The following is a 12,265-nucleotide window of genomic DNA, read 5'->3' as shown; positions in this document are numbered from 1 at the left end:
ATAAGGAGCGTAGATACATAAGGAGCAGATAAGTTGAAATTTCAGAGTCTGGGATGTTCCTGACCTGGCAACCTTAAGGGTGGGAGGAAACTGTATGTGCATCTTCATCATTATTTTACATTAATGGGGTGCAGGGGACACAACCCTCTAAGAGCAGAGGTGGTAGGAAAGTGCAGAAAGTCCCGTGGGGACACATGAGCCTCGGATGCAGGATCCAAGTTCAACTCCAAGTAAAAAGATTCAAGTAGAAAGATGCTGGGTTAGCAGGGCTGGGAAAGCTTGGTCTCTGCCCAAGACCTGAAAGAGCTGTTGCCCAAGGCCTTGTTAGGATTCCTGCTCTGTGTTTACAGTCATGTGTGCCAGTGAGCCAGTGTGGTGTAGTGGTTAAGAGTGGTAGACTCAGAATCTGGTGAACCGGGTTTGCCTCTCCACTCCTCCACATGCAGCTGCTGGGTGCCCTTGGGCTAGTCACACTTCTCTGAAGTCTCTCAGCCCCACTCACCTCACAGAGTGTTTGTTGTGGGGGAGGAAGGGAAAGGAGAATGTTAGCCGCTTTGAGACTCCTTCGGGTAGTGATAAAGCGGGATATCAAATCCAAACTCCTCCTCTTCTCTTCTTCATGGGATTGTTGTCTATCACATGACAGTGAATGTTTTCATTCCACAGTGTGGGAAGTGACAGAGACAATATGTTTTGATGCTACTGTGTTCTGGAATGTAGGACTATTGTCCTTTGTTTCTTTCTCTTTGCTGTCTGATGAGAAAGAGGAAGGAGTTAAGTCAGAATAATCTGAGTGTATTATATGTAAATAAAAGTAGATTAGCCAAAATGCTGCACTACTGAGTTTTGTTACGCAAACTGTGAATACTCTGCGGATCCGTAAGTGTGCTGGTGCTTTTGGCATCAGTCGCTGAGATGTTTGGGCTAGAGAAAGCTTTTGATGCTCCCGAATGACCGACCAGGAGGGAGAGAACATGCCAGTCGGGCATGTGTCTCTGCCAGGGTCTTACACACAAGTAGGATGATCCTAACATGGCTATGGGCCCAGGGACACAGACCCAGTGCCAGCAGAGGAAGGACCGGGGGCTGGTTTTGTCGTTGGTGGTGTCTCTTGGAAGCAAGCCTCTTCAGAGACGGAAAAGAAAACGCAATGTGTGAGTACAGCGAATGCCTAAAAGTGAAAGTAAAGACAGGCTGGACTGTTTTTGTGCCGATTCCAGTGGCTCCCGCACAGAAGAAGGCAAGAGGCCTTTGAAGTGCTTGCCAGGCAGTTATGTAGAGGGAATGGGAAAAGCTGCTTTTCGACAGAGAGAGAAAAGCTGCTTGATGTGGCAGGAGTTTGCCAAGAATGTAGCCCTGATTTATGTGCTATGAAGGGAGGACATTTCCCGATGCTTCTGAATCATTCCCTGAGAGGAGAATGGGGAGCGGCATAAAGCGAAAGCTGGAGTCGTGCAAAGCTTTGCCAGGACAATAGCTGCATGTGAAGTTCCAGCTATGGGGAAGGAAGTCCCCTGATGAAGCTGCATAGCAGCAGACAAGGCAAAAAGCCTGAGAAGAATGGGGGAGTTGTTTTGTTCCCAAAGCTGAAAAAGCAGTTTGAGACACAGCCTGTGTCGGATGCCATACAGTGTGTATGTTCAGCAGGAATTAAAGTTGCGTCACATGATGGACATTTCAAGATGGCGGGGGCTGCTGAGCAGACTGCTGGAAGTCACACCCCGGGGAAAGCTGATACAGTATCCCAGACAACTGTGCAGGGTTGCGTTTCTGAAATCGAAAGCTCCACAGAAGGGAGGCTTTTGGAGGATGAATGCACGAGGGGAGGGTGTTTCCTGTTAGGGGGGAGAATTCTCCAAAGCATGAGGAACAAGGGGAGTTGGTTGCCACATCATCCCAACCATCACTGCAACCAGCAGGTGGCGCTGCTGTGTTCGAAGCAGTGGAAAGTTTTTCCTGTGAGAAGCTTGGACCGAGTCTAAAATCCAGGAAGATTTGCAGCATTTCCCACAGGCAACATGAAGCAAGGGCAGAGATGCAGCACAGATATGGTGACTGGCTGTTCCAGTACAGAGGTGCCAGAATCTTTTGTGCTACCGGTAGATTCTGAGGCAAAGACTCACCTTTGTGGAAGATGGAACTGGTTTACCACGTGTATGCCACAGAAGGGTCCGATCCACCAGTCGGGTGGAGACTCCTTGGAGGTGCATAGCACCGGGACCGTGGAACTGAAAACCTGTAACGTTGTGGTGTTTAACATGTTTTTCATTCCGGGTTGGGAATCCCAGCTGATGCAGTGTGGGTGTTCTGTTTATGTCAACAAACAGCGTGCAACCATCCAGAAGAACGAAAGCGACATTATAAATGGCTTGTTCTTACTATGTTGTGATGTAAACATGGGAGGCGGTGGGAAGGTTGGAGGGGCAAATGATGCTATGTCTGATAACCATTTTTTCCATGCAGGATATGTGCATGGGTCTTTCAGATTGCTGATGTCTGACACGAAGATGGTCAGGTGTACCAGTGTTCAGGACAAAGCAAAAGGGGGAGGCAATATGGGTATCTTACAGAAGCACCCTATTGGTATTGGAGATTCTGATGTGTGGCTTCAGAAGCAACAGAGCGATATGTTTGGCAAACATAGTTTGCAAGGCCTTTCCCTGGATTCAGACAAAGTTTCTGATAGGCACTGTGACAAGGTAAACCCAGACAGTGTCAGGGGACCAGCAGATGGGTCTGAAATGTGGGTGGAGACATCACAAGGCAGGAAGCATAGAGATGGCTTGTACAAAGTACTGAGGCCTCGTACCAAGATGATCTTACTCACTAGGGATGTAGAGTGCAGTGCAGAATGAGGAGGAAATGTGTGTGTTTTCCAAGGCAACCCAATTGCTTCAGACTCAGATACTGAGTCTACTGCTGATGCTAAAAGTGAGGTGAGTTCCACTGATACAGTGAAGGATGTGTGCCTGATGTGCACATCTGAGACAGGTACCACCAGGTATGCTCAGGAGTTTGCTAACACAGCTGTTGCAGATTTAGCTGTGGCTACTGGCTCGATACTGGCTCGGACCCAGGTGGCGCTGTGGGTTAAACCACTGAGCCTAGGGCTTGCTGATCAGAAGGTCGGTGGTTCGAATCCCTGTGATGGGGTGAGCTCCCGTTGCTCGGTCCCAGCTCCTGCCCACCTAGCAGTTCGAAAGCACGTCAAAATTCAAGTAGATAAATAGGTACCACTACAGCGGGAAGGTAAACGGTGTTTCCATGTGCTGCTCTGGTTCGCCAGATACAGGTCTTGGAACCTGAAGTCTTGAAAAGGGTACAGGGTTTGTCCTCAAAGGATGGGAAACCACGCCCAAAGGCTATAAGGGTAGACACTATTTCCTTGGAGAAGGAAGCTGAACCTCGTCCAAAGGCCATGTGTGCCAACACTGATTCCTCAGAGAGGAACAAGGCTAGGGTTCGAGTCCCAACAAAGCCAGGTGTGAAACTTCTTGATAGTCAGGAGAGCTGTAAGTGCAAGATTGTAAGGCCCAAGGCTAATCCAGTTGCAGGTAGTTCCATGGGTGGAACGCTGCGAAAAGCCAAGTTACAGGGAACCAGGCAGAGGACCTTCTCGGTAGTGGCGCTCACCCTGTGGAACGCCCTCCCATCAGATGTCAAAGAGAAAAACAACTACCAGACTTTTAGAAGACATCTGAAGGCAGCCCTGTTTAGGGAAGCTTTTAATGTTTAATAGACTATTGTATTTTAATATTCTGTTGGAAGCCACCCAGAGTGGCTGGGGAAATCCAGCCAGATGGGCAGGGTATAAATAAATATTATTATGATGCTGGTGTTTTGGCATCAGTCGCTGAGATGTTCGGGCTGGAGAAAGCTTTTGAAGCTCCTGAACGACCGACCAGGAGGGAGAGAACATGCCAGTCCGGCATGTGTCTCTGCCAGGGTTCTACACATGAGTAGGACGATCCTAAAAGGGCACAGCCCTATTTGGGTGCTCTAGAATAGAAGAGCAACCACCAGAATGAGTATATTGTGCTGTGTCCTTCAGAATGCCCGGTATACTTTACAGCAGGCATCCCCAAACTGCGGCCCTCCAGATGTTTTGGCCTACAACTCCCATGATCCCTAGCTAACAGGACCAGTGATCAGGGATGATGGGAATTGTAGTCCAAAACATCTGGAGGGCCAAAGTTTGGGGATGCCTGCTTTACAGTGTGAGAAGTTAGTGCCTGCTGAATGGGGAACTAACTTCCATCTCAAATGGGCAGACATAGAGACTGCAGAAGCTGTTTGCATTCTAAGCAGTCCAATCTCATTCACTCCTCCCTCTTATGACAGCATGGAATAGCTCTTATTCACCCTCTAATGATAATACCGGTACAAGAAGCCATGGTTAATACAAGGCAGGGTTTATAAACCATGGCTTATGGGTGTGATCTGTTTGTGGTTAATAAACCAAAACAAGCAGGGCTCCGTGTTACATGCAAACCAGCCAAAGAGACATAACTCAGAATCTGTCCCAATCCCAAAACCAGAACTGTTGCATATAACAGCCATATTTTGTTTGTTTGTTTATTGATTTGAAAATACATAGAACCATAGAGAATATATAACTTTCTTTTGTCTTTCTGGCCCCACAGAAATAAGTTACAATTAACATCGGTTAACAAAATATCAAAGCAGATTTTTTTTAAAAAAAAGCAACCAAGATTATGCCACAGAGTGGAATGCAAACAGGCAAAACCCAGCACTTTTATTGTCAAACATTAACTATGAAAGCAACGTAGGGACATCTCATAAGGAGCGATACTAGAGTAGCCCAAAGGAGCCCCTTGAGACACACACACAAAGCAGCAGCAACAGCAGCAAGTTGTGTCAGGCAGCAATCACGCAACAGGATACATTCACAGCTCATGTTTTCTTGCTCCAAAAAAGGTACCTGGAGAACCTTCCTGGGTTGCTACACACACACACAGAGAGAGAGAGAGACATACCACCTTTCCAACCAGAACTCCAGCTTAGGGTGTCTCTCTTTTGGCCAAGATGGAGCCCCTAGCCCCACCCCACCCTGGTTAAAACAAAAACCAAGCTCTGGTGATTAGGACACAGTTGCCCACAAGCCAACAATTGCTAATTCACATGGAGAAGCTGTAGACCAGGTGTTAGGGAACCACCAGGCACCCCCAAACTTTGGCCCTCCAGATGTTTTGGACTACAATTCCCATCTTCCCCGACCACTGGTCCTGTTAGCTAGGGATCAAGGGAGTTGCAGGCCAAAACATCTGGAGGGCCGCAGTTTGGGGGTGCCTGCTGTAGACCATGGGTAGACAAACTAAGGCCTGGGGGCTGGATCCGGCCTAATCGCCTTCTAAATCCGGCCCATGGATGGGCCAGGAATCAGCGTGTTTTTACATGAGTAGAATGTGTGCTTTTATTTAAAATGCATCTCTGAGTTATTTGTGGGGCATAGGAATTCGTTCATTTTTCTTCTTCAAAATATAGTCCGGTCCCCCACAAGGTCTGAGGGAGAGTGGACCAGCCCCCTGCTGAAAACGTTTGCTGACCCCTGCTGTAGGCCAACCTAGGGCCCTCCAGATGTTGTGGGGCTCCAGCTTCCATCAGCCCCTACTCCCAGCGCAGCTGCATGATGATGAGGCGATGGAAGGAAGGCCACATGGGCTTGGGCTGATAAGAACTGTAGTCTTAAAAAAAAAGGTGCCCTTCAACCCTGGGTCCTCGGATGTTGCTGGACTACATCTCCCATCATTCTTGGCCTTGGGTTAAGTTGGCTGGGGATGATGGGAATTGTTGTCCAACATCCATCATCTCAGGGCTCAAGGTGGCAAAACACTGGTCTAAAACACTTGGAGTGTACCAGGTTGGGAAAGGCTGATTTAGATGCACACAAATCTCACAGCTCCAATTCACAAGTGCTTCTCATCTTTATTCTGGCATGCATACTTCCTTGTGCATGACAACCCACCCTGCTGAAATGAATAGGGATTTCACAATCACCACCCCACCATATGCAGGAGAAGATCATAGAATTGTAGAGTTGGAAGGGACTCTGAGAGTCATCTAGTCCAACCCCCTGCAATGCAGGGATATGCAGCTGGGATCGAACCTGCAACCTTGGTGTGTGTGTGCACATCAGAGGGTGTCAACAACTTTGGATTGGGGCCAGAATCCAGACATGCAGCAGAACAGAGGCACCCCTAAATGAAAGTGCCGCAATACATTTTCTCTGCTTTGAACTTTGCATTCCCTTAAGGCACGGATGGGACACCTGCAACCTTCCAGATGTTGCTGGACTCCAACTCCTGCCATCATCCCACATCATTGGTGCTGCTGGCTACAGCAGATGAGAGCTGGGAGTCCAGCAATGTCTGGAGAGCCACAGGTTCCCTATGTTTGCTTGAAGGTCTTCAGATAGAGCTGGCATTGGAAAATAAACACACACACACACACACTAAAAAAGAGCTGGCTAGAACAGTTATTTCCAAATATGCCACTTGAATATTCCACAGTCAGCCTGTTGCAAAACTTTTGTTTCTTCCAGCACTGTACACTAGTCAGAGGAGCACACAATAACACTTGGTGTTCAATGGCAAGGGGATTCACTACACACGACAGAACAGGTACGGTATCAAAGTCAGCTTGGCTCCAACGTAGGAAAAAGCAGAAACGGTGTTGCAATGGAAGGAGTGTGTGCTTTTTCATACACCAAAATAGCAGCAATTGAAACCTTAAAAAAAGCAGATCTGTGGCAATTATCACCAAAATTTCCCATTTGAAGAGGAGGGGCATATAGGAACTATGCAAACACAAAACCAATATTAAGTCTGCACCAAGAATATTGAAATCTGGGGACCTGTCACCAGAAGTCAGGGGCACCTGCTTTATTTTCCAAAATTTCAATAAAAATAATATATCTTCAGAGCTTGTATTGTTGTGGTTTTAAACTTGTTCCCCTTTCTAGACTGGGAATTCTTTAAAAATTAAAACTATCTCAAAAAAAGGAAAGTAAAATGAAACTTTCACCCTTCTATATTCTAACAGGTAGGTAGCCGTGTTGGTCTGACGCAGTAGAAATATATATAAAAATTAAAAAATTGTCTGGTAGCACCTTAGAGACCAACTAAGTTCATGCACATGAAAGTTCATACCAAGAACAAACTTGGTTGGTCTCTAAGGTGCTACTAGACAATTTTTAATTTTTTATATATATTCTACTAACAAGTTCACATTCTCAACCACGATTGTAATAAGAAACAAACATTCTAGTGGAATAACTGCCTGATACTGTGTTTGGCCACTGTTGAAATAATAGAAATATCTTTATCTTAAGAATGACCAGAAAACCAGAGTCAAGTGTTTAAATGTGGGCTGTCAAATTAATTCCGCTGCAGCTGAAAGAGAATAATGTGTGTGGGGGGGTTATACAAAAGTTGTGGACTCCCATCTCACATCAGGGATAGCCAGCGGATGTCAGGGGTGATCACGGCAGTTGGAGGTCCAGCAGCTTCTGCGATGTGTGTCCCCCCCATAGCCCCCCCCCACTGTGCTAGCTTAACATTCTTTTAGAGGATTGCCAAGAGTAACCGCTGGTTTTATTCTCCCCTGCCCAAAGCTTCACCTGATGTTCTAATGTGTATAGATATCATGGACCGTCTTTTTCCAAGATGTACAGTCCTCCAGCCAGAGATTCCAAAGGCCGCCCATGATAGCATTTCTACTCAAAAGGCAGGTTCATGCACAAGTTAAGAGTAAATCCAACCTCTGCCCCACCAAATCAATCTGTATCCACACCAGTTCCTCATCGACAGACGTGGCATTTTGTGCATGAATTTTTTGACATGCAAGCTAGCCCCAAGTGTTGCAATTTCAAAATTAGACTTCTTTTCTTCTTTTTAGATAATGTGAAAAGGGGATCAATGCTTGTGGCATGCACACTCACCTCTGGTCAACAAAATTTGGAAGGTTATCATAGGGATTCAGAAACCTGCCAAGTCTCTTTGGCAAGGTGATGGGATGAGAGAGGTTTTTCACTTTACACCCCATAGGAAATGAAGCCACTTTTCCTTGCAAACCATTATCTGTCTTTGTCCTCTGAAGTGCAACAGAACAGCAACAAACCTCCATCACCATTCCCAATACACTCAAAGAATTTTGGCGTCTGAGGAGCAGCAAAACGCTTTTCTTAAAAGCAATGATTTCTTAGTGCCCTGCCTAACTCCCATATACATTTTCTATACTGTACATATAATATTTGTATCTATAAAATATATAGATGTAGACACACACACACACACACACAATTTCCTGATCAACATTTAAAAGATATGTTTGGCGACATTGAGAAAAGAATGTATTCGTTTGCATAATGCTTCATGCACACAGAGTTCAGGACACACAGAATCAATAAATACCTGTAAATAAATGACATTTTCTTTGCATTTAAAAGTGCTCCCCTTAAAACACATGCACACACACACACACACACACACACACAAACAAACAAACAAACAAACAAACAAACAAACACACAAAGCAAGACTGCTATCAAATGGCCAAAATATGCTCTCTCTCTGATAGCATAGGCAGAAAGTGCTTGATTCCTCAGCTAGCTTTTAAAACAAAACCATTTTTGAAGGGATTTCAGAAAAAACTAAAAGGTCACCTCAAGGGGTGTGTGCAATGAGTTCATGGTGATGTCGCATTGCTCTGAAAACAAGAGTGTGATATGGGAGTGGAAAACCCTTGTGCTAACACTCTGCACTGGGCTGTTCAGATGGGGAGCCTATGCACTGGTTCAACTACAGTACACTGGAAAGGGCAGGTCTGCAGACTCCCTGCTGGGATCAGATATACAATCAAAACCACCAGAATGCCTATATTACGCAAATCCAATTGAAAAAACACGTAAACATAATAGGCTGTATGATACAGCTTCTCATAGTGTCAAAATCAAGGACAAGAACAAGAATCCCCGGCAGATGCAACCTACACACTGCATCTCACCCTTCCTCCAATGAAGGGAAGGTGGACCATGTTGTCCTCATGGCCACTCTATGAAGTAGGCTGGATGGGAAGGAAGTGACCAACTAAAGGGCTTCAAGGGTGAACGAAAATTCAAACCAAGTCAAGGTCCCCCACTCTTTCCACTGCATCATACCATTTCTCACTGCCATCTCCAGGGCAGCCGGCTCCTCGCAGCTTGCTTGGCAGAGACACTGCCCCGTCAGAAAAGGACTAGTGAGCCAGCTTAATTCTCTCGTTTGGCGTTTTCCAAAGTGGAAAGGTTGATGTTTCAGAAACAGGTCACTAGATCGAGTTTGTGCTTTTAAGAAAGGAGGGTGGAAACACTAGCATCCACAGTCAACACGTACATACACCCACCCACCCCATGGACTGCAGGGATCCTTCAGTCCCAAAGTTTATCCTTAAAATACCACATTACCCTGCCATCTCCCAGAAAAAGCTCGGGGGGTAGAAGTCGTAAGGCAGGTCAGCTCCAGAACAGGGGGGAGTAACTTGTTTTGTAACTGTTCCCCTTCCTTATGGGGATAAAAGGGCAAAGCCCACTTGGCACCATTGCCCAGGGACACGATTCTCTTGTGTATCTGGCTGAGCCTGGGATGTGCCCATGTCTGCTTTGGACGGGGGTGCCTGATTCTTTAACACTTGCCAGAAAAATGGAGTGCTCTACTGCTTTGTGGAAGTCCAACCAGCCACTAAAGGCCATGGGAAGTCCAAGCTGAACCTGTTTGGGGCAAGGAATCCAGTTGGCACTACTGGTCCACCTGGCATGGCCTCCTTCCACACATGTATAGCCAGCGATGGAAGCCTGGAACTTACAGCTTGGGAGCCAAATGGAAAGGGCAAAATTAATGGGCCTGGGCAAGGTCAGCAACTCCCTCTCCAAACTCAAATCTCCAGGGCTTTCCAGAGAGAAGCCAGGTCAGTTAAACAGAGCCCCCTGCTTTGCAGTGCAGCTGCCAAGGACTGAAACCCAGCTCCCAATTTAAGGAGGGAGGTCATTCAGGGTTACTCACATAATGGAAGTAGTGCTCTTTGACCACTCTCTCCTGAAAGAATAGGAAGGGCTTAGCATGGAAGTGAGAGTAGCCAGCACAGAGACCCAAGCAGCACTGTTTAAGAGACTAGTCCTCTGGAGTGAGAGGGAGAAGCAACTATGGCTAAGCATTTACTGGCTACGAGGAAGGCATTTTCATGACAACGACAACCAAAAAAATATTGGCACTCACTTAGCCATGATGGCAACCTTTTCAGGAGATTTTTAAAAATCAGGAAACCCATTTAATTTCACTCTGCTTCTTTCTCCTTCTCTTTTAAAAAGAAAACCTGAATTTTTAACACAGACCAATTCAAATATTTGTCCTCAATGTTACTTCACACCAGAGTGCTAAGAAGCATTGGTGTAGCAAGGGGTGTGATGGGGGCAGGCCACCCTGGTGCCACCCTGGAGGGGGGTTATAGACTTCAGAAGGACAATGTGAAGGAGAGGTGCAATGTGTGTGTGTGTGTGTGTCTGTCTGTCTGTCTGTCTGTCTGTCTGTCTCTGTGTGTTAATAGGCCGAGCCCAACCTCCAAGGCTCAGTGTTGAAAAGAGGAAACTCCTGAGGCTGGACCAGAGCAACCATCAGCTGCTCTCTGATTTGAAACACAAGGGACCATCTAGGGCAGAAAGAGAGAAGCGAGAGAAATTTCAACAAGATGCCATCAAGACCCTGGACATACATGGTGGCTTTGCAACCTCAGGATAGAAAAGCAGGATGCTTAATTCCTCAGTCCAGCAAAAACATGCTGGGTTGGAGAAAATGTTTGGTCAGGCCTGGTCAAGGGCAAAGAATGGCAAGCATCCCCACAGAGCAGGATGGGAACAGGCCAGCCTGGCCTCAGTTTGCTATATGGTTTCCTAAGGAAATGTGGTGACAGCAATCTGGAGCACTGCAGAAAATTTCAGGGAAATCAGGAAGAGAACAGACAAACCTCAGTGGCAGAGATGGCCCCAGCTGGCCCCCTTCAGAAGGTGAGAAAGCTTCCCCATAAAAGGATGACCTCAGCAAAGCCTCACCTTTTGATTAAAGGGCCAAGAGTTAGATCCCGACCTGCACATTTTGGAGGGGAAGGAAAAATGCTGGCTGTTTAAAATATTCTCTCTGAAGGAAGATCTGAAGGGAGGGAGGGAAATCAACGAGAGATCCCAGCCACCCCTTTTCAGGGTTGTGACTTTGACCTTTCCAAACAGGAAGCAGAAGGTAATAAAACCAAACATCCCAATAAAGAGCCACGCCCTTCCCACCCAGCCACCCACCTAACAACCAACCTCTGTCCTCCAAGCAAGGTTTGTGCCAGTCAAGCTCCACCCTACATGAATGGGAAAGGAGGCGGAGCTTGTGAGTTCTTTGGTTAATTGCCATCATGGAAACAGAAGAGCCAGCAGGCAGTGGCTGACAACACCCAGCCCATGCAAACAGTGGAATGACTGGCTGGGAGGGAGGCTGGCTCAAGTTCATGGAGCCTCTCTGGCTCTCTGCCTTATGCGCTACTCCAGCTCCAGCCTCCAAATGTACAAAGGTTCAGTCTCCCTTCCTCCTCCGGGGCAGATCTCGCAAATCACTTGTTCTCAATGAGTGTCTGGACTTTGTAGACAAGGTCCCGCGCCAGCTTCAGGACCTGTTGAGTGTTGTGCCGCTCTGCCATTTCTGGAATGGAAGGAAGGAAGAGTCAAGCAAAACGGAGGAAGAAGAAAGGGTGGGTTCAAAGGAAATAAGGTGAGGTCTCTGCCCTTCCCTCTATCCCCCCACTCAGGCATCCTGCAGGGACACCTTTGGGAAGGAACCACAGCTATGTGGGAGAGGCCATGCTCAGCACACCGCAGGTCCCATCCCCAGCATCTCTAGTTAAAAAAAGGATCTGTCTGTCATGTGCAAGATACAGAGGACATTCACCACACACACACATATCAGTTGGGCAGGAAAGCAAGAAGACGGTGCCAAAGAGAACTCAGCAAGAAGTCAAATAGCTCAGTCTGCATGTAAGTGAAAGATTGCTCAGACTAAGGCCAAAGTCTACAGTTTGATGGAATCCAGTGAGTCCCTCCAGGCACCAACGGATCCCTAAAGAGCACCTTTTGGGTCCCTTTGATGGTGGTACTACAGTGCAGCAGAGAACAAGCCAACACAGAGGTCAGAAGGCAGCTCAACTTCAAAGTCCCTGGCTCAGGACTCCTGGAGGC

General features: G+C 46.9%; 1 protein-coding gene across 3 annotated transcripts in view; it reads right to left on the bottom strand.

Moving 5' to 3' along the window:
• Window positions 1–4,726: 4,726 nt before the first annotated feature.
• The window catches only part of SGSM1 (small G protein signaling modulator 1), an 82,315-nt gene continuing 74,776 nt past the window's right edge, over window positions 4,727–12,265 (bottom strand). For all 3 annotated transcript variants that reach the window (XM_035134584.2, XM_035134582.2, XM_035134583.2), the window contains one exon: window positions 4,727–11,732. In XM_035134584.2, coding sequence (XP_034990475.1) covers window positions 11,644–11,732 — 89 coding nt within the window. In that variant the 3' untranslated portion in view covers window positions 4,727–11,643. The remainder of the gene's footprint in view (window positions 11,733–12,265) is intronic.

This window comes from Zootoca vivipara, chromosome 13, assembly GCF_963506605.1.
Source record: "Zootoca vivipara chromosome 13, rZooViv1.1, whole genome shotgun sequence".
Taxonomy (NCBI): domain Eukaryota; kingdom Metazoa; phylum Chordata; class Lepidosauria; order Squamata; family Lacertidae; genus Zootoca; species Zootoca vivipara.
Note: the sequence above shows the minus strand (reverse complement) of the source record. Positions and strands in the feature narration are given on the sequence as shown.